The 27,355-nt window shown below is 45.8% G+C and overlaps 1 protein-coding gene across 4 annotated transcripts; it reads left to right on the top strand.

Annotated features, from left to right (window-relative positions):
- The first annotated feature begins 5,561 nt into the window (after positions 1 to 5,561).
- SAP130 (Sin3A associated protein 130) lies at positions 5,562 to 25,711 on the top strand. Of its 4 annotated transcripts, none has more exons than XM_054386106.1 (20): positions 5,562 to 5,673; positions 6,584 to 6,819; positions 7,385 to 7,543; positions 8,486 to 8,597; positions 10,628 to 10,752; positions 11,044 to 11,168; positions 11,718 to 11,868; positions 12,067 to 12,157; positions 12,409 to 12,513; positions 13,532 to 13,673; positions 13,920 to 14,041; positions 16,592 to 16,894; positions 17,912 to 18,086; positions 19,345 to 19,449; positions 20,132 to 20,493; positions 22,308 to 22,556; positions 22,905 to 23,030; positions 23,935 to 24,038; positions 24,728 to 24,841; positions 25,031 to 25,711. In XM_054386106.1, exons 1-20 carry the CDS (start codon positions 5,562 to 5,564, stop codon positions 25,187 to 25,189), a joined length of 3,177 nt encoding a protein of 1,058 aa, XP_054242081.1. In that variant the 3' UTR covers positions 25,190 to 25,711. The 4 variants fall into 4 exon arrangements, with proteins under 4 accessions (XP_054242081.1, XP_054242082.1, XP_054242083.1 ...); XM_054386107.1 differs by having other exon boundaries at positions 17,909 to 18,086; XM_054386108.1 differs by lacking the exon at positions 19,345 to 19,449.
- The last annotated feature ends 1,644 nt before the right edge of the window (positions 25,712 to 27,355 follow it).

The following is a 27,355-nucleotide window of genomic DNA, read 5'->3' as shown; positions in this document are numbered from 1 at the left end:
TTACTGTGAGAAATGAGCCAAAAAAAAAAAGAAAAAGAAATTATGCCATTTCTTTATTGTCCTTCAGGTGTACTTTCATGCCTATACATTCTCTGATCTATACACTGTAACACAGCTGGCTGGAATTTCAGTGCCCACCACTCTTCAGCTTGTGGAAGACCTGAATTCTCCTGATAAGCTTTCCATTACAGTCTCCAAAAGTTCAAGCCTTCCCTCCTTGACCCTGCTCTGATTACAGTATATTTACTACACACCCAATATACACCCAGGCACTTAAATCCCTCTTTTCTGGATATCTTATCTGCCATTTCCCTTCTGTCACTGAAAAAACAGCCCACTCAAATTCCAAGGAAATCACACCCAATAACCTGTCAGGATCTAACTCGTGTCCCTTTTTCATGATGATCTCAATGTAAAAAGTAGTTTTGGCAAATGCGTTACACATCTTGTAGCTGTAGCTCTGCCTGGAGACAGACAGATAGACAGATGGACAGACAGACAAAAATCCCTCATCCTACTTTGTTTACAAATGTACAGTACTCCAGCTAGAAGTTCACCACCCGTTGCTTTCTGTATCTCAGTGCTCATTCTCTCAGAGTAAGGACAGAAACACCTTGCTGTAGTGCAGCACACACTACAGAACAGCAACGTGCTCAGCTGTACATGCCATTTGTTTTCTGCTGCACCTGGGAAGTGGACAGATGGCATCGCGTGACATGGAACAGTTAAAGTGCCACTCGCTCTGTGAGAAGGAAGCTCAGCCAATATTTGTGGAGTGAAGCCTTAGCTTCCACCAAGCATAACAAAACTGCAATCTTTGCAGTTCCTCCCAGAATCAGGTCCTTCTTATTCACTGCAGACCATATGAAGTAGTTTGGAACATGCAGATTAAGATACTGCACTGCATTTTTAAGCCAAAACTCTGGTGCTGTGCTCTCCTGCCTGTTTCCCATTCCATGAAAGACTGTGATAAAAGCCTTTTTCTAGATGAAATATGAAAATAAAAAGGACACATCTGTCACTGGGCATCAGTTTAGCCAAAGGAAAACCCAATGATCAGCAATGTCTGCACTCAATGAGTAATAGTAGCCATAAACCAAAGTCAGAGCAGTATTCAAAATACACACTGGAGAAGAGAGGAAGTAGGAGGCACATAAAATGACATGAGATCCGCCAGTGTGAGGTAAAAAGGCAAAAACAAATGTGAATTAAGGCAAAAACAAAAAGTGAATTAAGACAAAAGTAGATTCTCCAAGACTCATTTGTAAATATTTTTCCTCCTTATTTTTCCTCCAGTTACTCAATTTAATATATTTCTGGACACTTGCACATGCAGCCATAGGGAAAGGAATAAATCATCCCACTGCCAGATTGAGAGCAGTGACCTCTGCAATGTCCTGCGGGTGAAACGCTCCACTTCAGGGATGAGCGAAAGAGAAAAGCTGTCATCTCCTGCGTCAGGCCTACAACGCTGAGGCGAGGTATTGGCTGGACTAAGCTTGGGGAACCGTAAAGACCACCGGTGACGCCTCTTTGAATTGCGGGGTATGGAGTGGCTGTACTAGATACCGAAACTAAAACGTGGCGTTGAACCGATCAGTCCAGGATCACACGCTCGAAGCGCTTTGGCTAGAGCAGTAGTTGTAGCCTGCTGTTAACAGGCGTGCTCTCACAAGGACCTGACCCGCCGCGCTGCATTCCCGGTGCCAGGCTCACTGGCTGAACTGCGGCTACGCACACGCGGCTGGTGACCGAAACCCATTAAGCCGGGGGCTGTGTGGTAACAGAGAAGGGCGTTTGACTCCTGATCGCGGTCTCGGAAGCTCTGCACTCACTCTCCGAACACACGGCCGCGGACCGGCCCGCACCAGCGGCGCACAGAGGCCGCGCGTCGTTCCAGGGGCCCCGCCACCACCGCGCCTCACCGCACCGGTGCCGGATCCGCAACGCCGCTCCTCTCTGACAACATCAACCTCGGGCACCTCCCCGGCCGGGGCCGTCCCGCCGCCCGCCTCCTCCCCTTCCCCGCGCCGGGGTCGCCGTGGTAACCGCGGTAACCGCACCTGCGAGAGGCCGCCACGCTCCCTTCTGGTTCCTGTCGCTCCAGCCGCTTCCGGGCGCGCCGCTTCCGCTGCCGGGCGAGAGGGGCCGCGCCGCCATAGCGTTAGAGTGGAGCAGCGCCAGACTGTCGACTGGCTGCCATCTTGGCGGAAGGGTTGAGAGGTGGGGATTCCGCTCTTTCTTCCTGCCCGGGCTAAGCCGGCGGCTGGGAGTGCTGTGCAAGGGGTGTCGTGTCGCCGTCTCCTCTGTGTCTCGTTCCCGGCACAGCTCGAGCCCGCCGCACAGCCTCGAGCCCACCTCAGCTCAGCTCAACTCAGGTCAGGCAAGGGCAGCGTCCGGATCGCCGCGTCCTGAGAGGGTGCTAATGGCGTGACCGGCGTCCTGCGCGTCCGTGGAGTGGCAGCTCTGGTAAGGCGGCAGGTGGGGCGCGGGCACATTTCAGGCTTGCTGCCTCTCATCACCCAAGCCCGGAGGCGGGCGGCCAGAGGAACCCGGCCAGAGCCGCCGCCTTTCTCCAACTGCGCTCGCCGCAGCCGGTGCCTCGGAAAAGTTGCGTGTACTCAGACCTGCAGGTGGGGCTCCTGGGAAAGTAGTGCCGGACAGGGGCCATGGGCCTGTCCGCACTGCCTACCCAGCTCTGGAGAGCCTTGTCCCCGCGGTAACGTCGGCGGCCTGGTTGGCAGCTGTACCCTACGCCGTGCGAGGCTGTGGGAAGCTCAACTCACTGAAACCCCTTCAGCAGCCTTACAGGAAGGTTTTTTTTGTTGCACATCCTTGCATTTTCCCTACCGGCACGCTGCCACCTGCATCTTGGTAGCGTGTGGAGGAAGTCCCGCATCCAAAAACCTGAGAACAGCCGTGTTAGATGCCTACCAGAAGGGTAAGATCAGGGCAAAGAGAGAGCAATGATTTTACCAGAACGTATGTGCAGTCTCTGTTTAAGAAGTAGGTAATGCCAGAGGCAAAGGTGGAATCAGTGTTACTTCTTTCATTAACTAATCTTATTGGTAACCTGTCCTGTTGGAGGGAATCCTGCAACTTAGTCACACACAAAGAACAGCTTCTTTCACTTGCTCATATGTTCACAGTGTAAATACAAGAGGAAATTGAAAACAACGTAGGGCAGATAAAAACTAGTTGTTCTGTATTCATATTCTCTATACATTTTGCAGCTCTCCATCAGAACTCCCTCTGAACTGTCCCCTTTCCAGCCAAAAGATGCCAGCTCCATTCGCCGTTCTTCATATGCTCTATGTTTGATTAACCTTGCTACATCCTCTGAATGCCTTGTGACATTACTGTCATTTTTTGAGCCCATGGGGGATGGCAGAGCAGAATGGCTCATCTTGTTTGAGAGGTGTTGAACCAAAGTAAAGCTGGGAGTCCAGCCAGGCAAAGTTACTCTGATGAGGGTAACCGCAGTGTCCTAAGAATCAGGCCACAGGACAGGTCTTAAATCCTGATCAATGGTTGCTCTGAAGAACAGTGTCCTTCCAAAGTGAACCTCACCACAGTCTGCATCCAAAGCTTCAACGGCTGTTGGCAGGACTGTTAACACAAACCTAAAGGATTTGTAAGACAAAATACTCAAATGTGATTCTGTAATTTTGAGGTTTTCTTTCTGGTTTAATTTTAAAATATTATTAAAACTGAAAACTATGGTTGTCTGACTTCATCTCTGAGCCTCAAGACCTAAATGAGAACAATGTCATAGAAAATCATGGTATCCTGAGGTATGTGTAATCCAACATGAGGCAGCGTTGGACTGGTGGTGTCTCAGGGCTGCAGTGTGCATTGTCATCAAGATTTGGGGTTCTTTTGATTTGCTTTTTCCCCTCTGTCCCAGTGAGTAGCAAATATTTATGCCAGAGACAACAGAGTTGAGTCAGGTATTCATTGATGTAATCTGTTTATTTACAAAGTCTCCTACCAGAACAGGCACACAGCAGCATGTCAGGCCAGTAATGATATGCTCAGCTGTTTTTCAGTGCCCTGTGCTTCTTGCAGCCCTTCCCTGGCTTCAGGGTGCTTCTTTACAAACTTCGATGTAGAAAGAAGCAAGAAGCAAACCTCTTGCCAAGCCGTTTTGGCACCATTATGTCCATATCTGTGGCACCTGGGTGGTGGTAGCACGGAATGCGCTGTGTGAAGGTCCAGCTCTGAAGAGGTGGCAGAGATGAAAAACGGGGCGGGGGGTGGAAGGAGCCCAGACCCGTGGGGGCACGCTGGGCAAGGCCGACGGGACAACGGGAGAGCCGCAGGACGGGGTTTGCCCGGCAGAAGAAGCGGGTGGTGAAGGAGCGGGTGGAGGGACTGGCCGTGTGCCCAGAGTTGTCCGGGGGTGAGGACTCAGCCCCAGGGCGGTTAGGCAGAGCTGTCAGTGGGGGCGGGCCTAGTCCCGGGGCGGCTACAGGCTGCGCGTCGCTGCTCCCGCAGCCGCCGCCAGGGGGCGTGGCCACGGCCAGGCCCCGCCCGGACCGCGTTTCCCAGGAAACCGCACCGCTTTCTACCAATAGCGCGCCCGGACCGGGCAGTGCTCTTACAGCGTCTCGCGAGATCTCCGTCTCTAGGGATTTGCTTGCGGACTACACCTCCCGGCAGCCCGCGGGGCAGGGCCTCCGCAGCCAATGAGAAAGAGGGAAGCTGGGGTGGGTGGGGTCGGCTGGGGCCAATCCGCCGTGGGCAGCTGCGGCGGCGGAAGCGGAGCTCGGTTCTCGGCAGTGGCGGCTCAGCGACGGCTGCCGCGGGGCGCCCCGGGCACAGGTATCACCGCGGGCAGCGCGCTCGGCACTGCCTAGTCCTGGGGGCCGAGGGCGGCTGCGGAGAAAGGGCTGTGAGAGGGGAGGCGGCGGCGGCCGCTGCTTCAGTGCGCGGCGGCGGCGAGGGGAGCCCGCGGCTGGCGACAGCGCTGCGGAGTAGGGCGAGTTGCTGAGGCGGCGGCGAGAAGAGAGGAAACGAGAGGGGAGGGGTGGAGCCCTGCGTGGCGGCTGGATGGGGGAGGGAGAGCGGGAAGCGACGGCAACAGGACAGGGCAGGACGGAGGAAAACAGTGTTGGGAAAGGCAGGGTAGGGCCGAGCCGGGCGCTGCGGGCACACTCGGTGTGTGCAGAGGCAGCACTGACCACCGCTGCGCTCCCGGGAACATCCGGGCCCTGCGGCCCCTCACGGCGGCACGGCTGGGCGGGTCTGGGCACTACAGTCGCCCTTCATTGGCAAGCGTTGTTCTCCTTGCTATTGGCTTGCCGCCTTGTGAGGTCATTATCACGGTCGCTCCTCACTGGCTGTGGAGGCCTGCGTTGTATTGGCTGGGGCCAGGGTGCCGCGCCGGCATTGGCGTAAGGTTGGCAGTGCTGCTAGGGCCGCGCCCAATGAGCGGGGCGGCAGCGGGGGGCGGTGCCTTCCGGGGTGCCGTCTCCCTCCGCGAGGGACAGAGGGGAGGGTCGCCGGTAGCGTGACGTACTGTGACGCAGCGTAACGGTCGGCGGTGCCCGCAGGCGGACATGAGCTCGCAGCAGTTTCCCCGCTCAGGCGCGCCGCCCGCCGGCCTGGGACCAGCGCCTCCGGCCATCCCTACCAGCGGCTCCGCCGGGCTCATCGCTCCCGCCACCACAGGTAAGCGCCTCCGGGCCCCGCGTGAGGCGCACCCTGCGCCGTTCTTCGCCGGCGTCCGCAGCAGGGTGTGATCCCGGTGTTGCCGCCTACGCTGTGTGTCCCATTCTTTCTTCTCTCCTTTGGCTTCTCCAGTGGTCTCGGGCGGTGTGTGGGGACGGGTGGCACTGGGTGCTGGGCAGGACGAGGGAGGCGGCCCCGCCGGCGTGTGGCAGCCAGCCGGAAAACTGCCACAAGGTGAAAATTAAATTAGTTGACGACTCTGAAAAGCGACGTCAGGGCAGCGTTGTTTCTATTGCTTGTCTGAAGCACGTTTGCTTGCGTGCTTGTGCTCTCAGCTCATCTGCATGTTCTCAGCAGAAGTGATGAATGAATGGGGGAACATTTCATGTAGCTGAAAATGGGCTGGCAGCCTTGTTACGAGCTAATGCTGTCCCTGCTGAGGTGACAGGTTTTTAGCAGGCTACCAGACGCTACTGGGGCAACAGCAGCTTCGTTTTTCTGAAGGTTTTATACTTATTTTTCAGGTTGATAGTCACATACATAACACTTTTAATACCACCTGTTTGATGTGGGATTTTCAGGTAGTTGCTGTGGTAATTATGTATTTTTCACTTGAAGGAAAGATGAGTCAATCATTGGTTGAGGAGATTGTTTAGGTGGACTTCTTGGAGATAACTGCAGGTTGCCCAATGTTACAGGCCCCATCAGATCTAGTTCTGAGGGAGGCCACCAGAAGTGGTGCCAGAGTTCTTAGGGTTTCATCACTGGAATATGCTTAATTGTGAGGGCAAATTTCTTTATTTAAACTGTTCCTGACATCACATCTCTGAACTGGTGGGCAACCAGTGTGGACTTGTTCAACTTTTTCACCTTTCTCCTCAGAGTTCCTTTTTTGTTTTTTTTTCATTAGTGGGTGATGAATCTAGTCGTGACTCAGAAGTTGCTCCTAGAGAGCACATTGGCCCTGGTGCATCTGTACAACCTCGAGAAGAAAAGCAGGAACCAGTGGTGGTTCGTCCATATCCACAGGTTCAGATGTTGACACAGCATCACCCTGTCCAATCTGGTGCTCCAGTGACAGTGACAGCACCACCAGCACATTTGACTCCAGCTGTACCACTTTCCTTTTCAGATGGACTTATGAAGGTAATGAGAATGGTTGCAATTCATAAGGGAAAAAGTGCAGTCCATGTCATGGGTTAAAGTGTTGAGCAAAATTAAATTACACCAAAAACTTACCTGCTTTTGTTCCATAAAGCTTTTCTTGTGTGCTTCTACTGGCTGTATGCTGCCTCATGGGTTTAGCTCTTCCATACAGTACACTGAGGACTTCATAGTATCACAACATTAGGGGTGTGTGTTTGTTTAAGAGAAGAGCATTTTTATCAATTTCTGAAATCTTCCCTTTTCTCTCCAGGAGTGGATGAGAGTATCAAAGTAACCATTAATACTCAGTGTTTAGGAGAATACTGTAGCTCAGCCTGTGTTAGAAGCTGCACGTTTGCAGTGCAGACAGGTGCCTTTTCTTTGCCCCAAGTGAAAATGGAATAGCTCTAAATGACCAATATCCTTTCTCTTCAAATACTTAACCATGCTTACCCTTGCACTAGGCTGACTTTCTCTCCAGGATTTGACCCCCAAAATGGTTTCTGCTTCAACTGTCAGCTGTCATTTGGGATTGCCCACATTTCTGTCTTTGTATTCATTGTAGCCTCCCTTGAAGCCCACCATGCCCAGCCGGCCCATTGCTCCTGCTCCACCCTCCACTCTGTCGGCTCCCGCAAAGGTTCCTGGGCAAGTTACTGTGACCATGGAAAGCAACATACCACAGGCTCCAACAATTCCTGTGGCAACGATCAGTGGGCAACAGGTCTGGTTTGTTTGTTGGCTTTGTTTGTTTGTGGGTTTTGTTTTTGTTTTCCAGGTCACTGCATGGTCACATGAGTGCTAATATTGGTACAGCTGAGGTGGGCTCTTGCAGCAGGAGGGAGGGGAGATAGATCAGGCTTCCCCATTCAGCAGCCACTGGGCATTGAATCAGTTCTGCTTAGAGCTTGAAACCTCAGACTCAGTTATCACTAGCTCTTTAGAAAGCTGCTGATTTGTTGCAATTGCCCAACTGATGTAACACAGTGAGGCTTTGATAGCTGAGCCACATCAGAGCCACTATGGAGCTGAGTCTTTCCTTAAAAGCTCCTGCTGTTTCAGTGTCCTTTGGAGAACTTGGTGTGTAGACAGATTGTTGGGATTCATTGCTGCAGTGTTCTTCAGCTCTCCTGGGAGCAGATCAGGAGAGACTCGTTTGGAGTGTATTCATACAAAATGACTAGTGACAGCATTTGAGGAGAGGAGGTGTAGATAATGCTTTAGAACATTGTTGGGTTTTTTTCCCCCTTCTAACTTTTGACTGCAGAGCCAGTCCTTACAATTTGAAACTAGTTTGCCAGAACACTTACTGCTAAACCTCTGAAGTCTTACAGGTTTGATTTAAAATGCCTTTAGGTGGGTTTGAGGCTGGCTGAGCAGTTTTGGTGGATTTTTGTCTTGATAATATCTCTGGAAAGTCTGGAATTATAAGCGGATAAGGTTAATTTATTTCAACATTTGACAAGATTCTACCATTCTCTTCATTTTACTGGAGAGGTGGTATGAATGTCACTGGTGGCAGAAAGCCCATCTCTGGTTGGCATGTGGGTGACTTTCTACAAAATCTCTTTCTGTCCTTGAGACTTAGCTAATAATGTGGCTGTTAATTCTTGTTAACACAGCTCATAGTTCATTTTGGATTTTGTTATTTCTTGTAACTCTGCAGGGACATCCTAGTAATTTGCATCACATCATGGCTACCAATGTGCAGATGTCTATCATCAGAAGTAGTGCTCCTGGGCCTCCACTACACATTGGAGCTTCACACCTACCCCGAGGTAAAGACCTAGCTGTGCTGTCCCCACCTTCTGTTCACAGTCTCTCAGGGGAGGTGCATCTAGCCTTTCTCTCTACTACAAGTACTTCAGCTATTAAAGCTGCTAAAGTAAATAGGTGCCTGTTAAGAATTATGTTACCGTCACCCATTTAGGGCAGGATGGTGTGACAGTGTCTAAAATGTTGGCAGGTACCAGATTCCAGTTCTGTTCCAGTTCTGTGCTGTTAAAGCAGTGAATGCTCTAAGGAAAAATACATACTGGTCTAGACTGGCTGTGTCAGTGTGAGCTGAAATTCCCTCCCCACCAACAAGTAACCAGGCTAGCCCAGTCTGGAAGCAAATGAAGGCTGTATTTACAAGCAGAGTCTACAATCTACGATGAAATGCAATGAATATGTACAAATATACAAAATTCACAACATTTACAAATATATACAATCAACAGAAAAGCACAACCAAGCTCCCTTTGCTTCCCCCCAAGGGGACCCTCCCAAAGGGGCCTCTCTCTCCCAGGAGCTTCCCCCCAGACCCCTCTGGACAGAGAAGCAGAGTTAGTTAAGCAGAAAGTTGTTAACTTAGCTGCCAAGGTCAGTGTGTTATCTTCAGCCAGAAGAGAAGAAGAAAACAGCAGCCAGGCAGCCCAGCAACTGCCCCCACTGCAGAACACAGAATGTGCAGAGTGTCACTTTGTTTTGGGTAATAGTTCTTAAACATTTCTATCTATCCAATGGAAGTGTTTAGAACAATCAGTATTTTGCTTTCTTACACTCAGTAGTGACTTATTTACACTCTTTCACTTTCTCTGTTTTGAACTTTGCAAAGAAAAAAATAAAAAAACAGTTTCAAACCATCACAACTGGCCCATCATGCAAAATGTTAAGGGTCCTGGTAGCGAGTGTTGCTCACCAGTGGCAGTGGCACCTGAGCAGTTGGGAGGCATATTGTAGTACCCAGCTGTCACAGGATCACTTGTGTGCTTTGTGCATGCTAGTACATCATATCATGTGCATTTGCATTTACCCTTGAGTTCAGTGTGGTGACAACTACATGTTCTTGTCTCCCAAGGTTTTGGTTGCTATGGCTTAACAAAACAGATCAGCCTCTTCAAAGAAGCCCTGGGCTCAATACAGCCCAGCTGATTACTGACTGCAGATTTACTGTCAAAAGCTAATGGGTTAGGTTTCTAGTTCAACTTCAAACTGATCTGAATTCATAGTACTACTTTTATTTTTGTTTTCTTTCATCCTAAAAGTTACTCAATCATTGAAGAAAAGATCTGATCTTTCACTAAAGCAGGTGGGAGGACCATGCAGCTTCCTTTGTATCTGAAGTGACATGTAATCCTGGTCTCTTGATTGTGACAGCTGCCCCAAACTTTGTGATGTGATTTAGTACACGTTTCCTTTTTTCTTCCTGCTCTTTTTTTCTCAGTTTAAATGTTAATTTCTGAGGTTATAATTTCAGTTATGGTCATCTACAAAAGCTCTACAGCCTGGTCCGTCAAATTTCAAGGCTCTTTGCCTTCTGTAGTGATTTATTATGATCAGGAGGCAGCAAACAGTAAACAAATTAAATTGCAGGTTTAAAAATGGGGTTTCTTTGTTTTGCTGGGTTTTGTTCTATTGCATGTGTATTTTCCTTTTGAACATCATCAGATGCAGTGAGCTTATTTCAGCTATCGGGTGACTTATTTACACATTACCCCAGTAATCAGAATGAATTATTTCTACTGACTTTCATAGCTTGAAATAAAAAAATAAATGGATTCACAGTGAAAGGTTAATGCAGGGGAATGAGAAGTATCAATAAAGCCGGGTCATTTAAAACAATACCTACCCTTCCCCACATACTTTGGTGACTTGCATACGTGTTTGTTGCAAGCTTTGCTTTTAAACCAGTGCCACCTGTGCTGACATACCTTTGAAATATATTAAAACTGAAATGCATACCAGCCAATGTCAATCTGTCTCTGTAGTTATGCTGGAGCCATTTGGATGCAGGGTATTTTAACATGCTTGCTTTGTTCCCCAGGTGCAGCGGCTGCTGCAGTGATGTCCAGTTCTAAAGTAACTACAGTCCTGAGACCGGCTTCACAGTTGCCAAATGCAGCTACAGCTCAGCCAGCAGTTCAGCACATCATTCATCAGCCAATCCAGGCAGGTAGCAGCCAGGCATCTCTGCAGAGCACTGTCTACCAGCTCTGAATCCTTCCTGGCACTTACTTGTGATATATAAGCTTTAATTATGTATTTACTGGCTTGAGGCTACTCTTAGCTCTCTTCCAGTTCTGCTTCTTGGGTACCAGTTTCAAATAGCAAGTAGTGAAATTGTTGTATTAGTCCTGTGGTTTTATTTCCTTTGTAAACTTGGTGCCAGAAATTCGGTTCGGTATGCTCTGAACAGCAGAATTCCTCCTCTGAACGTGTCTCTTTGATTTGTTTGTACAGTCTCGTCCTCCTGTGACAACTTCAAGTGCTATTCCTCCTGCTGTGGTGGCAACTGTCTCAGCCACAAGAGCTCAGTCCCCTGTTATAACTACAACAGCAGCACATGCTACGGAGTCAACCCTCAGGTAAAGACACTTTGAAATCTAGAGTGCTCTGATGTCACAGAGGCTGCAGGAAGGGGCAACATTGTGCAGAGCTGCTCATTCCACATCTAGAGGATTATGTTTTATGAAAATAGCAATGCTTGCACAGTGCAAATGCTTCCAGTTCTGTAAATAAAAATTCCTCTGAAGGTGAACTTCAGAGTTCACAGTGTGGCTGTATTCCGAGAAGGAAAGACCTTAATGAATCCATTTGGAAGTCCTACTTCCTGGAAAGCAGAATTTCTGTTGCAGGAACTTGTGGTTAGTTGGCCCATCATTTTTAATGAAGAACGGGTGAAAAATAACATGTGAATGTTGAAAAGCATCCCTGACAAAGCTTCTTTTATGAACCAATAGGAGTTACTGATAAGTTTGCCTTCCTAGTTGGGTGTGTAAGGCAGATGAGGACAGAGCAGTGTAGTTCAAATTTCTTATGCTGCTTTACCATGTACTTGACAGCAGTACTGTCAAGTTTACCTCATGTTTAGTAGCCATGTGGTTATCTCCATGATAATTTTTCTTTCCCTGCAGTCGACCCACCCTGTCTATCCAGCAGCACCCACCTTCTGCAGCTATTAGTATCCAGCGGCCTGCACAGCCCAGGGACACAGCGACTCGGATTACTCTGCCCTCTCACCCAGCCATAGGAGCACAGAAGCCACAGCTCCACACCATGGCTCAGGTAAACTGCAAGAAGACAAATACCCTCTTGCTTCTTCTACGTGTCTCTTTTGTTTATATCTTGAGGGCTAAGGTTTGGGAAAAGAGTTAGTGTTAGGTTAGAAATTCATGTTCTTTAGTCAGCGCAACAGGATTGCATACTAAATACGTATTTTTAACGTACTAATCTTTACTTGAAGGTTTTCTTTTACTTTCATAGAAAACTATTTTCAGTACTGGTACTCCAGTGGCAGCAGCAACAGTGGCACCTATTTTGGCAACGAATACCATTGCTTCAGCAACCACAGCTGGTGAGTGTTCATAATGCTGTTGTAGGGGGTGGGTTTTGTTGCTGCTTTTCATTGGTTTTCCCCCTTAAAGACAGAACCAAATTTCTGTTAAGGAATTATTTATGGTGAAGGCTGCATTCGGAAGTGCATGAGAAGACTTAGCGGGTTTTTAGAGAGGTTGTCTGGGTTCGGGTTTTTGCCCTCTCTGTTTGGAAATAGATGGACTGGTGAGACAAGCAAGATCTTGTATGTTTGGCTTTCTTTTCCTTTAGGTTCTGTGTCTCACACCCAAGCGCCTACAAGCACCATTGTCACCATGACAATGCCCTCCCATTCTTCCCATGCTACAGCTGTCACGACCTCAAACATCCCAGTTGGTGAGTGACTTCAGTTTTAAGAGGAGTGTGTAACTGATACTTTGATTCTTCTGTTTATGCTAATTTCGTGTGTATTGGCAAATTAAGGAGGGGGAAGAAGATTGGTTCAAGCTGGGAGAAATCAGTTAACAGGTCTGCTGTGGCATGACTTTTTTTTAATACCAGAAAGAAATAGATGTTCTAGGAGTAAGTAATAAAATGGCTAACTTACTCAATTTAGTTTTTAGACAATTCTGGGCTTTTTGTAATTTCACAATCTGCATCTAGAAATTGTAACTGCTTGATAGAATGTGATCGAATGGCTTTCATTAGTTGATTTTATAAGTTTCTTCCTGTGCTTCTTGAGGTTTTAGGTATAGTCTTGTTCAGTTTGATTAGTGTGTGCATTCGGAGATAAAGCACTACAGTCTGTTTGCCTGGATGGGGAATCTGCTTGAGATGTTTCCTACAGAACCACACACGTTTCTCTTTATCTCTGCTTTCCTGCTGACCTCCTTCTTCTTGTTTCAAAGTCTTGTGTTCTCATTCACTACCATAAATTTCCAAGGAATGAAGTTACGTCTCCCTACATTGTAAAGCTTTTGTAGATATTTTTTTAGCCTCTCTGCATACTTGTCTGTTTTGATCTTATTTCTATCGATCTCTGTCAAGTTCTATTTTGCAAACTGGGGTAAATAAGTTCTTGACAGCACAAAGGATTTGGCTGATCCTGAAAAAAAAAATACTGAAAAATTATTTTGAACACTGGAGTAACTTACTCTGTTAGCAAGTATAATTTCTATACACATTTGTAATATCCGTCACGGCAGTAATTGATGAAGAATGCTTTGCTTCCCTTGTTCTTTCTGACTTTTGAGGAAACCTATCATCACTGTGGATAGGAAATCTGGGGATGGGGTGGCTTTGTTTGGCTTAAGGGGGAAGGCAATGGTATTGGTGGTTTTGCCAGGAGTCCTCTTGCCGTTGTAGTGATTACCAACTTTGACTGTCAATTGATGGCATGTTTGTCTCTATGCAGCTAAAGTGGTTCCTCAGCAAATTACACATACTTCTCCCCGGATCCAGTCTGAATACACATCAGAGAGGAGTAATCTCATACCCCTCTCTAGTCACCGGGCATCTCCCAACCCAGTAGCAATGGAAACCAGAAATGACAACAGGTGAGCAAATAGCAGCTCTGTGAATGAGAGTGTGAGTGGGTTTTGAGTGACGGGCTAGAAATCCTGTGGTTTGAAGAGCTGGAGAAGGGGTTGGGGACTGGTGGTTTTGAATTAATCACAATAGTTGAGACACTTGATAGCTTATGACAGATGAGATTGCAAAACTCAGGAGTGGCCCCACGGTAGGGATTGAAGGTGAACTGTTGAATACTTGTATGTAATATTTGCTCTCTTTGATATCTGTAGGCAGTCAGTGCCTGTCCAGTTCCAGTATTTCTTACCAACATACCCACCCTCTGCCTATCCTTTGACTGCACACACCTATACTCCCATCACCAGCTCTGTGTCCACCATTCGCCAGTATCCAGGTAAGAACAGTTTTGGGGCAACCTGTCTTTGACACTTTGTTCAGTTGTCAGCTTATGTACATACCTCAGTGATAGGAGAATCTAAGAGGCTTCTGTGCTTGATTCTGACAGTTTGTCACAAGAACTCTTTGGTGGCTTGTTGACTCAGGGGAAAACTCATGCACAAGGAGTATTGTACTACTTCAGAGGCCTACTAAATACAGTTAATAATAGGGTTTTTTTTTTGAAGTTCCACATTTGATATCCAAGGGTTTGCATCTCTCTAAGGAGAAGTTTTTGATTTTACAAATCAGAACAATTCAACTCCTCCAAACCAGCGACCTTGCACATCTTCGTTCCCTGGTGTTTTGACAAGCCCCTTTTAATCTCTTTGCCCATGAGTGTACAGTTTGGGAGAGAAACCTGAACCAAAAATGTTAAAAATAAGCTGCATTCCACACTTCTACATTAGTGTTTTATTTGGAAGAATGGAGTAATTAGCATGTTTGAACTGTCACAGTAATTTGTAGACAGTAAAAGATGTGTAATGTGAGCCCTAGTACTCAACCCAAATGTAGGTCATTTTGTGACGAAATTTGGAGCGTTTTTACAGTCCTGAGTGCTTGAGGACTGTTCTCTGTACTGTGATCGTGTCCACAGGCCAAATAATAGAAATATTCATGGTTTGGATTTTCATGGAATACCTGTGTCTGCTGGCAGCATGCTACCCGGGAGCAGTATACAGGGAATTTGGAAGGACTTGGGAGGTGGCAAAGGCCATTTGCTGAATGGGAAAGTACACACAAGGAATTGAGTTACTGGGGCCTCTTCTTTCTGTCACTGACTCTTAAGTCATGTTAAGATTTGAGGTGGGCTTCAGGATGATTAAGTGACTCACAAAAGGGATGAATGAGCTTTTTTACCTTCCTGCACTCTGGATGAAGGTTTTCAAGGCCAACATGGAGTTGAGTGGTGGTACTCGGTGTTGGCAGGTGTGGTTACAGATCCTCTGATAGAACATGACTGGAGTTTCAGTTTTAGCAGCATGCCAGGGTGATGTTAGGCTAATGCTAATTTTTTTAAAAGCAGACATAGATTCTTCAGCAGGATCTCACTGAGAGACATTTTGCTTGTTAAACTGACTTGAAGCATCAGTTGAAGGTGCTAATTACGTCAGTAACTGGTGACAACATCAAGCAGAGGATTCAGGGCCTCAGAAGGGAGGTGCACCTCTGCTGAGCACAGCCATGTGAGAGCTTTGGTAAAAGCACAGAGGTGGCTTTCCAGAAGATCACTTAGATAAGGAGAGTTAATGCAGAGTTTTTAGGAAGAATGTTAGCTTTGGCTTTCCAAGTGCTGGTTGTGTTTTGTATAGTCTTCCAAAAAATTTTGTTAGATAGGAAGTTCTGCGTTCAGAGTGTTTCCCATAAGATGTTCCAGTAAGAGAATTAATGTGCTATACTTTATATTGAAGCCATTTTCAGGAACCTGATCACAGATTCTGAGTTTCTGACAGTTGTTTTTATAGTGTCTTGTCAGCACAAGAGCTTGATCTAAATCCTGTGACAGTGATAAAACCAGCTTGTTCTGTGGTGAAAGGCCTCTCAATTGTTAGCAAGCAAGTCCATTGTTGGCAAGTTTGCACTTGCTTTCTGAGTGTGGCTGCAGAAGTGGTGTTTTGTAAAGGCTGAACATCAGGAGCTCCAGGATCTGCAGGTAGTCTCACATCATTGTTTAGTAGGCAGAAGTGTAGTACACTGTACAGTGGATCTGGAAAGATGGAATAGTAGTTGCTTAGAGCTGTAAATTCAAATAAACTAAATTAACTTCTTAGAAAAGGTGCTTCATTGGCAACAATTTTCTGCTACAGATATAATTTGTGTTTGTTTGAGCTGTGGAATCCAGTCTGTAATTGCAAGTCCTGTTCTGAGCCAGATAAGATTGTACTCAACTCCAGGACACATTGTCCACTTGCACTAAGGAAAACCTTTTTTGATTATATGGGTGGGGAAAGGGGATAAGGAAGATACCTCTGTTCTAAGGTACTAATGCTTGAGTCTCTGCATTTTCTGCTTGGTTTTCTACTGTCAAAAGTTTGGAGATTTTTACTTAATGTAATGATTCTTTCCACAGAGCCCATAAATAAATGGCTTAGGCTTCTGATTTTTTTCATGATGTTTTGGTTGGGTTTTTTTAAGCAAAGAAAATGCCAAGTGTTGGTACTTAGAAGCATTGTGAGTGGTGGACAGTGAGCAGAAATGGTGTAGAGCTTTCTGAGACTGGAAGCTGGGTACAGATACGGAATCTGAGTCTGCTTAGTAGTAGAGGTAAATTTAATCTAATCTGTATTATTGTAGTTTGAAAAAGGAAACGGAATGGAAATCAACAGTAGTGTTTAATTCTTCTGGATATGGCCTCTTCACTCTCAAATGTACTGCAGCAGCAAGCAGGCTGGGAAATGAATTTTTCAAAGCAAAATAGTCTTTGAAAGGAAGTATGAGTGAGAGGTGCTAGGGGAACTGAGGTGACCCAGGAGGTAGGTGTGACAAGGTGTCTGTGCTCTGCTCCCAGTTTCAGCCCAGGCTCCCAACTCGGCCATCACAGCTCAGACTGGCGTCGGAGTGGCCTCCACTGTCCACCTCAACCCCATGCAGCTGATGACTGTTGATGCGTCCCATGCCCGTCACATCCAGGGCATCCAGCCAGCACCAATCAGCACGCAGGGGATCCAGCCAGCACCAATCAGTGCCCAGGGTATTCAGCCAGCACCGATTGGGACACAAGGACTCCACCCTGCTGCACCAATTGGCACACAGGGACTGCAGCCAGCACCAATCAGCGCTCAGCAGCCACAAGCCGACACCAAGACTTCAGGTAGCAGCAACTAGCTAAGTCCCTCCTTTGGACCTTGTCAGAGCAATGGAACTTCTGTCTCACTACTCTGGTTTCTTTCTTTCTTTCTTTGGCTTATGATCTTGGTATAGTCTCCAGTGCAGCAATGGACTCTAGATACATTCATACACATTCTTCCGGCAAATACTTTCTATCTATCCCTTAATTTTTTAATTTTTTAGAAAGTGTACTGGGTGGAGTGGGTGAGTAGCATGGAATACGTTATTTCAGTTTTAAAAAAAATGGTAATGCCTGATCTTAAACAATCCTCTTCAGTAAGGCCTTGTGGGAAGAGCCATTTACAAGTAAATCATGTTCTCCAAACTATTCCATCTACACATTAGAGCACAGTAGCAATGAAAATACAGACAGGTAGCTTCCACAGCTGGTTACCTGATCTGACTGTGATAGAAATCACCTTTCATTAAAAATCATTGGTCTGACGAAACCCCAACAAAGTACTTAAGAAATGGAGATGGCAACCAAGAGAATGTGTTTGTTGCAAGGCTGGCAGACATATTGCATGGTGGCTTCCTGACTGGTTAAATGCTCCAGTTAGTTAGTTGGCCAAACAAGCCTTGGCAGAATTTCAGAACATAAACACAGCTTATGGTGCTTACTTACATGTGGCATGTATTGCCACACAGACTCAACCAGGAGTGTTGCTCTGACCCATTTGTGTTGGTGATCTCCCTAGTGATTTCTGGGTTTTCCATTTCTTCTGGAAAAGATTATTTCCCTAGCAGCAGTTGTTAGGTGGAAGGTAGTTTCCGTCTTCCCTGCAGACGCATCAGTGATCGGATTTCTTGTAGCAAAGGTATTACTTACAGAATAGCCTGAAACCACTGCAGTTAAAGACCGAGGGAGTCCAGGAAGTGTGGACACCGTGTGCTCTGCAAATACCTGCTTTGTCATCAAGTTTCCTCAAGTAACTGCTGCTTTTTCCCTCTTTCTATCTGTTCTTCTCTCTGCTGCATCAATGTCCATCCCTCCCAGCAGTAGTCTTGGCAGATGGAGCCACCATTGTAGCCAATCCTATTAGCAACACATTCAACACGGCTTCTGCAGCAACCACGGTTGTGCAAACCCATAGCCAGAGTGCCAGTGCCAGTGCACCAGCCCAGGGCTCTTCCCCACGCCCAAGCATCCTTCGGAAGAAGCCAGCCACAGATGGGTGAGTAGAATTGAAGATGACATGAGAATGACCCTTCTGTGCAGTGTAGCCCAACTAACGGGGATCGTTTCAGTGGAGATAAGAGAAGTTCTAGCAGGTCATTCAGTCAGCAGTGGTTATGAGTTACCTCCTGATCTGTGAAACATGCTGCTTTTCCTCCCCCAGGGTAGGATATAGTTTCTCTTGCTGTCAGTAATACAATAAGAAGAGGGACAGTTTGTGTCCTAGCTTTTGAAAGTGACCTTTTGAGGGAAAGTGGATTTGAGACTTTCTTGCTTAATTTAATAAAAACAGAGTTCATAATCTACTAAAATTAGAATTCTATGCTTTGTCTTTAGTGCTTTTCTTGGAAGAATATATGGATGAGTAGAAAGGATAGGATTAGTACCCTGCTGTGAAATCTGATTAGGAAAAAGGGAGGGAGTAACTTAAACTCTTAAAATATTTTATGTCTGTCTAATTTTAAATGCCTGAATAAAGAGGCAAGAAACAGCTTAGAATTAACAATGCATTTCCTCCCAGTAACAGCGGGAAATATTTGGAACTGATGTGTCCTGTGAGACTAAAATTGCCTATTTTCTTATTTGGGTGGAAACCTTTTCTAAAGCAGAGAAACTGCAGCCTGTAAAACTGAAGCAGAAATGAAAAAAGCAGAGGTAGATCACTAAAGAATGTTTCTCTTTGAGAGGTTGATTATTCTGGACAACAGTTGGACTTGCAAACCCACAGGAGACTAACCAGTTTCTAAAATACTTTCCTGTATTCAGCCCTGTGCTGCCTAATGTCCACTTTCAGGGCCTGAGGTCTTGGAGTCAGGCTTTGACACAGTCTAGTCCAACTAAACGAAGCAGATCCCTGACTGAGCACTGTTTAGTTCCAGATGATTTGCTCAGTCTTGAAATAGCAGCAGAAGACAGTGGGATGGCCAGACCTCCCTTTGTCTACTGTTGGAGCCTGGCAGTCTCAGCAAGATGTTCTGACTGGCAGGATGAAAGTAAAGCTGGCATTCATGGAGAAACCCTAAAGGGGGTGAGACTAGGCCAGAGCAACTAGTCTTTTATCTGTAGAGAAAATCTAACATCTGATTTGAAAAGTAAAAGGAGACTCTGTAGCAAATCAGTTATGCTGAAGACACAGTGCAATGATGCAGCTGTAACTCCTGTCCTGGTTTGGGTAAGAGAAGGTTGATTCCCTTGCTCTCAGTTCTGTTTCTCTCTGCATCAGGGAGGTGGGAATCTGAGATCTCTGTCTCTTACAGGCTGGCAGTTCGGAAAAGCTTAATTCCACCTCAGCCACCTGAAGTAGCAAGCACGCGTGTCGAGAGCACCATGCGAAGCACATCTGGATCACCAAGGCCTGCTGGGTAAGACTTTGGGAAACAACCAACTGCATCGAAATAGCTTCATTCTCTCTCTTTGATTTTTGTATTCTTTGGCTATTGGAGCATTTTCCTTTCTTTTGGGAAACTTAATCTATTTTGAACTTGTTGGTGTGACAACTTTGAACACTTGACTAGTTCTGCTGTTGTGAAGCTGAGGTCTTTTAAAAGATGTGGTGTTGAGCTTTTAGAGAAACAAAACAAGCCCTCTGCTCTTGTAAAGAATGAGCCTCATGGGTTTTTTTTCTATGGTGCTTGGAAATTAATGTTGAAGAAAGGTAGATGGAGCTTCTGCCCTGCTTCAGTAGATTTCAATGGCTTTACAATTTATTTTGTGACTTAGCTACAGTGGGAGCTCCTGCAAACAGGTGGGGGCAGCACAGCTTTGGGTAAAAGTTCCTCTTGTCCGCATTGTGAAATTGCCTTGATCCTTTCACAAGTATTTTGAAGTTATCTGGAATTTGTCATGGGAAGAAAAGAGCACCTATAATAAATACAAAGGATTAGAACAGGATTGGAAGAGGAAATGTAACTGAGATGACATGCTACTGAGCCAGGTGTTACTTGTGGGTGCAGGAAAAACTGGACACTGAATCCATGTTGTGCTAGGTGGCCATGACTGAGGCGGAGTTAACTTCAACTTGTTTTGCCTTTTTTTATATTACAGTGCCAAGCCAAAACCTGAAATTCATGTGTCCATGGCCACTCCAGTCACTGTGTCTATGGAAGCAGTGCCTAGCCAAGGCAGTGAGCAGCCTACCATTGCAGTTCCCCCTACCTCCCAGCAGCCCCCCTCTGCCATTCCAACAATCATTGCAGCAGCCAGTCCCACCTCACAGCCTGCAGCAGCACTATCCACTCTTCCAGGAGCTGTCCCAGCTGCTCCACCAACCTCTACCACAATCGTGGCAGCACCTGCTCCTCCATCAACCATGAGTGGTGCCCTGTCAGCAGTGCTGGGTCCTGCAGTACCGGAGATAAAAATCAAAGAGGAAGTGGAGCCTATGGACATAATGCGACCAGTATCTGGTAGGTGGTCCTTAATCATCAGGCTGCTGGTTTTTTTCTTGAGACACAGTAGAGAAATTAAGAGGATTTCAACTCTTTCATCTTGTGTCTCTTTCATGGTGGAACAGAGCATCAGTCAAAAGGCTCCCATGTGCCTCATTAAGTTCTTCTCTTCCCCCTCTCCTCTGCCCTAGTGAGGCCACATGTGGTGTACTGAGTCCAGTTCTGCCTCTCCAGTCCAAGAGAGAAAGGGAACTACTGGAGAGGGTCCAAAAGAGGGCCACAAGGGTGATTAGGGGACTGGAGTATCTCTCTCACATGGAGAGTCTGTGAGACCTGGGGGTTTTTAGCTTGGAGAGAGCATACTGAGGGGTCATCTTATCAAGGTTGATCAATAGCTAAAAGGTTGAGGTCAAGAGGATGGCGCTGGGCGCTTTTCAGTTGTGCACAGTGACAGGACAATGGTCAGTGGGTACTGACTAGAACACAGGAATTTCCACCTAAATCATAAGGAAAGAATTCTGTCTTTGAGGATGCCAGAGCACTGAACCAGACTGCTCTGAGAGGTTTTGGAGTCTGCTCTGGAGACTTTCAAAACCTGCCTGAATGTGTTCATGTGCAACCTGCACTAGGTGACCCTGCTGTAGCAGGGGGATTGGACTCCAGAGGTCCCTTCTGACCCCCACCATTTTGTGATTCTGTGGTTCTTTGCCTTTTCCCTAATATCCCATGATCATGGCTGCTTTGTTCATGTTCAAATGATCCAACTCCAAAGAGTCAGTGTGAATTCCTTGCTTAAAACACCATGCTCAGCAGCACCACAAATACATGATGGGTGAGTTCAGTTAATTGACAAATCTCAAGGTTCAGGTCCAGTGGCTTTTCTTGTATGTGAAGAATTAGTCACTAGAGCAGGACTTCATAGGACTGTCTTGTCATGGGTGTTCCATGATGAGCAAAATTCAGACCCTTAAGGATCTCAGACACTATGCAGCAGAAACATGATAGGAACGCATCCTACATTCATGAGTATCAGAGTTCTGGTTTAGTTACTGGTTTTATCACTCCTGTTAAAAGTCGTATGTTGTCCTGTGATGGAAGGAGCTGCTTGCTACAGGTGCCTCTGGAGCACAGGCACATGGCACTTGGCTCTTCAGAGTAATTGTGGGTATGCCAAACTGTGAAGAGATCCCATCCCAGGTATTTTGTGCTGTGGCCTTAGTCAGGGCTGATTGGGCTTTTCCCATGGCACATGAAGGAGTGTTCCTTCAAGATACCTTCCACTCTGTTGCCTGACTTCAGAGGTGTGCTGATGACTGCAGCAGCCTGTTGCTGAGGAGCTGTTGGCTTGGCAATACAAGTGGGCTCTTGCAAGGAGAGCACTGCAGTCCCGACTGGATTATGTGACTTCTACTTGTACTATAGGAGAAAAGGGATTTGCTTGCTGTTGATGTGATCTGTGCTGATGTACACACAAAGGCTCCTTTTCTTACAGCAGCACAAGACTCACATTAGCATGGATTTCTTCTTGAAACATTAAACTAACATAAGCTTTAAATATGAAGGATCTGAGGGACAGTTGTCTCTCTTCTCATTCTTTATGCTTTTGCATATGAGACACTGGAGATCTTAGCATCTAGACTTGTCCTAGCAATTATTGCTGGCTTAATATGTAGCTCTCTGCACATGGAACTTAGGTGCTACACTTGGAGCTTCTCATTACTCACAATGCACTGAAACAGAAACTGCTGTTGGAAATAATGTTCAAACACTGTTAGTGTGTTACTTTTACATTGCTGATGGTTTGGGTTCTTTTCCTCCTTCCTTCCTCTCAGCGGTCCCTCCTTTGACTACAAGTACAGTGTCTCCATCTTTGGCATTGCTGGCCAACAACCTTTCAATGCCTCCAAGTGATTTGCCACCTGGTGCCTCCCCAAGGAAGAAACCCCGTAAGCAGCAGCATGTCATCTCCACAGAGGAAGGGGACATGATGGAAACAAACAGCACTGATGATGAGAAATCCACTGCCAAAAGCTTGCTGGTGAAGGCAGAGAAGCGAAAGTCTCCTCCAAAGGAGTACATAGGTAATGGCATCTCTGATGTCTTCTTTCCTGATCAAGTGTCTATGTTTTCTGTTTGTTTCTCAGAGACGGTGCTCTGTCATTCTCCTGTTTCCTGAATAGAAGTAATGCAGAATCCAAATATCTGTTCCTCAGCACTACCTATAGCATACATAGTGAGAGTATAGATTTATTTATACTCTTTACCACTATATATAGAGCCATGTGCATAGAGAATGACCTTTCTCAACACAGAGTATCATATTATATGAGGTAGTGCTCACTGTTCTGCTGGAATTACTGTGTCATGCTGATTTCCTACTTTCACCTACTTACTGATAATCACACAGTTCTCCCTGGATCATCTTCTAGATGAGGAAGGTGTAAGATATGTCCCCGTGCGTCCCAGGCCGCCCATCACGCTGCTCCGCCATTACCGCAACCCTTGGAAAGCTGCTTACCACCACTTCCAGAGATACAGTGATGTCCGGGTGAAAGGTCAGTCTGCTGCTCCTGCCTTGGCAGTTTGGTTCATCAGGATGAACTACTGCAGTGTGCCTGTGAAGGGTGGCTTAGCAGCATTCTCAGCTGGCTGGTGTTGATAAACAATCTCACAGAAAAGCTTTGATAGCAATTTGGAAAATAAGGACTGATAAGTGAGCTAATGACTTCCATTGGCTAGATGTTGACTAAATTTCTTGCACTCCTAAGATGAAAGAGAAAAGGGAAGGTCACTACAAAGAGTATTGTAAGAGAGAACTCGTATGTTTATTGAGCAAGCTATTTATATACAGTGGCTAAAGAAAGCAATCCTGACAACAATGATGTATTATGGTGATATGTTTCAGTTTAGTTTTCTGATTTCCTTACTCCCTAACAAGCTTGCCAGTTTAATCAAAAATATTCTCCATTTAGTGGAATTAGTCTTGTCCACTAACAGACTTATGAAGATGACTTTTATTTTAAGATGAGAAAAGCAGAGAACAAAGACTTTATATATATTTATTTTTTTAAAGGCTTTTTAGTACTTAGACTTTTAAAGCAGACTGGGTTTTCACCACTGTGTAAATCAAGGAGGCAGTAGATACACATGTTGCTGATAAAGGATGGACCTTTTACTTAGTCATGCAGGCCAGTTGAAACACTAAGTGTTACATTTTTTTAATGGGGGGAAAAATGGGATGTAATATAATTGTTCTGGAAACACAACCTGTTGTTGATAAGCAAGAGCAGCAGTGGGAGAGGTGATGTATGGGTAGCTGTTTTCCCCTCTGAAACAAAGCATTGCTCATTCTAACTTCCTAGGATGTGTGGAGAGCAGGATTAATGTTTCTGTTTGACAAGAGAGGCCTGATGACCTGCTGAAATTTGAGTAACATATCTTTGTGTTTCCTGGTGACAGAAGAGAAGAAGGCTATGCTACAGGAGATTGCCAACCAGAAGGGTGTATCCTGTCGTGCACAAGGGTGGAAGGTCCATCTCTGTGCGGCACAGCTACTACAGCTGGTAGGTGAAGGGAGCTTGTTGGCTTCCTACGACACGGGATCACAGATTTGTGTGAGACAGGAGGCTGTTTTTACAAACTTAGTACATGGTCATCTGATATTGGGATACCATAGAGGAGCTGGTGTGTCATGCCCAAAGGGAGTGGGACATGCTTTCCCCTTTCTCAGGAATGTGGCTTAAGTGGCTTGGAAACTTAAGAGTGTTGATTTTGATCCAGACATAAGAGCTGATGTATTTTGTACAGATGATCAAAATTGGCAACTCCCTCCTGCTGATGCACAGGTCTGAAGAAGCGTCTGTTTGGGATGGTGCGGCTGATCTGAGGAGGCAGCACTGATCCACATTCCTGGATGCTTCTGTTTCAGGTTGGGGGTGAGGTAGGTGCTCTGCATTCTAGCACCAAACTCCCCAAAACCTCTGCATTCCTGGAATAGTATCGTGAGAAATAGGGGAAACAGTTCTGGTTAGGATCCATGTTTATTCAGAAGTGGAGCAGCAATCCTGTAAGTGGGCTGTTAGTAAGAATTGATAGTGCCACGCTCTACATCAGAGGCTCCATCTTCTGAATTACTAACATGAGCAGCTGAGAGGGGAACAGATTATCATCTTCTCTGTGTAGCTTTCTTAATGTGGGCGAATGTTTCCTGGCCTAGCAGTTAACCTTCTCATGAAGTGCTAATCTCTTTTAGACAAACCTGGAGCACGATGTGTATGAGAGGCTGACTGCCCTGCAGGAGGGACTCATTCCAAAGAAGAAGGCAGCGACTGATGATGACTTGCATCGAATCAATGAACTGATCCAGGTAGGTTCCTGTGGCCTCTCAAGCCAGCAAAGCTGCTTTACCCTTAATTACAACACACCTTACTGCAGTCAGGGAGAGCTAAAGCTGGCTTACAAAAATCACATAGGTAGGCTTCCTGCATTTCCAGTGGCATGAGGAGAAGGTGCAGTGATTGCTTAGGCTGTTAATGACAACAGTGTTTCATTTCAGGGGAATATGCAGAGGTGTAAACTTGTGATGGATCAAATCAATGAGGCTCGAGACTCCATGCTAAAGGTCTTGGATCACAAGGATCGTGTTTTGAAGCTTCTAAACAAGAATGGAACTGTAAAGAAAGTGTCCAAACTAAAGCGAAAGGAGAAGGTCTAAAGCCAGAATAATGACTCTGGAAATGGAGAACATACATATAGTTTCGGTTTACTTTTAAGCAGAGCATCTGAATAAAAAGGATGAGTTTAGAGAACAGATGGCAACAGATGGACATGTGAAGCCTCATGACCTGAAGGAATTGTCACTGATCTGTCATAAAGAACAAAGATTTCTCTCAGGCTCATCCCTTTTTCAAGTCTTTCCAGTCCCATTTATTTAACCCTCCTGATGTGTCAGTGCCTACTAATTGGAACTAGTGCTGCAATGTGTGGTGGACAGAGCTCTCCTCCTGTTCTTCAGCTTCTAGGGCTAAATGTGCCCAAGGTGTGTAATGTAGGAGGGTCTGATGGTGACACTAGGAGGCTGACATACAGGTATTGACCCAGACAGCAGCCATGCTTCAAAGCATTGAAAATGACACTGCTTTCAGTTACCCCATTCAGTTCTTGTTCTTCTGACCTTCCAGTGTCTGAAGTAGCCTTCTTAAACCAGTGCCACTGCACTAGGAGATCTGCCATGTTCAGAATCTCTGATGGCCAGGGGCTCAGAAGTCCTGGCTGTCAAGTTAAAAAGAAGAAAATAAAAGTAAAAAAAAAAAATTAAAAAAGGAAAAATTGGGGGGAAAATCATTTCAAAGTGACTTTGTAGTGTCTGTGTGTGTGTCTGTGTTGGTGCTCCAGATACTTGTTTTGAAGTACCTCTCGCAACAGAGGACTTCCTGTAGCTGGTGTAACATTACTTGTATGTACCACATACATCCTGAAAACATGAATAAAGGACTTGGAGGTTTTTGTATGCAAGTGGTTTGTATGCCTGTATGCTAGTGAAACTTGTCATCCTGTAAACTCAGAACCAAGGTAAAGCCCTGAAAGAAGCCTTGGGAGAGAAGAAACAGTGTTGTGGAAAGTAGCCTCTTGTGCTGCAGGGCAAAGGATAACTGAACTTGGGTTTCAGCTCCTAAGGATGCATTTGTGCATTTAATCTTAATTTTTGAAAAGGTTGCTAAATCAGTTAATTTTTAGTCTCCTCAGCAGGAACCTTAAGTTTCATGAGCTAGTTCTCTTTTAAGAATTTTTTTACCTCCATCTAGTTTAGGGCTGTTATCTTGACTTTTCAGAACTGAGTTCTTTTCAGAAGTTAGATCAGGAAAACAGTATTTAATTCCTTATTTCTGATCTTTTAACTGGAGAAGTAAGCAGACTGTATATATTCATGCCCTTATTGTGTTTAACACATGCAAAACCAACTACTTTCAGATTTGCCTAGATGGCAGTCTCATTTTCATGTTAGCTTGATTTTATTCTTTAGAATAAAACCTTTTGTTGTAAGATACAATTCCAGTAAAAAGTTATAATTATTTGCTAATTTTCTTGGCTAGAAGAAAGAAAACATCAAAATACCCCTACAAGTTTTACAAGGCCAGGAGGAGTGTGTGTGTGTGTTCACATGTATGTTGAAATGCAAGACTCTGGCACAAGACAAAATGCCGAAGGTAAGACATGAAAAGGTGGGAATCAAACTGGCATCACTTTATTTCCTGTGCTTCAGTAACAGGACTTAGCAAGTGTTGAAGTATTCGTTTGATGTTGTCATGGTAGTAGAACACACATACTGATTAGCTCCCTGAAGACTCTGCAAAAACTTCTCTCACCATTATCAGGTTGCCCTTTGCAGGATCATTGCATCATTGGCAAAGGACTTTTGGATGAAATCCCAGGCATCGCCACTAAAGGGTGAGGTATTCTGGGCAGGAAGGTAGGGAAGAGCTCTTAAGGACTGCATCAGTTTAAAACTTCTTCCTTTCTCTCATGCTATTCTCATCTGATTCTTTGGAAGGGCTCCTGTAGTGACCTTTATTCATTAGCTGTCATACTATCTAGACTAAAACGGGTCATGCTATTCCATAACCTTAGGATGGCAGTAATCTAAGTGTTGCTATAGAAATCATACAGATTCTGTAAGAGAAAGTAAGATCTGGCATTCAACTGGTTTTCTCCAAATGATGTTTTCTTGCCTCTTATTTATGCTTAGATCGGGAATGGTGTACAGGAGTGTCATGTTAGCCTTGAAGAGCTATGTCAGTTTGTTTCCCAAGGATGGTGTGGTGTGCTTCTGACAGATCCCAGTATAACTGTTCTTCAGCTTTAAGTGTTTTGCTGCAGCTTT

This window comes from Indicator indicator, chromosome 13, assembly GCF_027791375.1.
Source record: "Indicator indicator isolate 239-I01 chromosome 13, UM_Iind_1.1, whole genome shotgun sequence".
Classification (NCBI taxonomy): domain Eukaryota; kingdom Metazoa; phylum Chordata; class Aves; order Piciformes; family Indicatoridae; genus Indicator; species Indicator indicator.
This window is presented reverse-complemented; position numbering and strand designations above follow the sequence as displayed.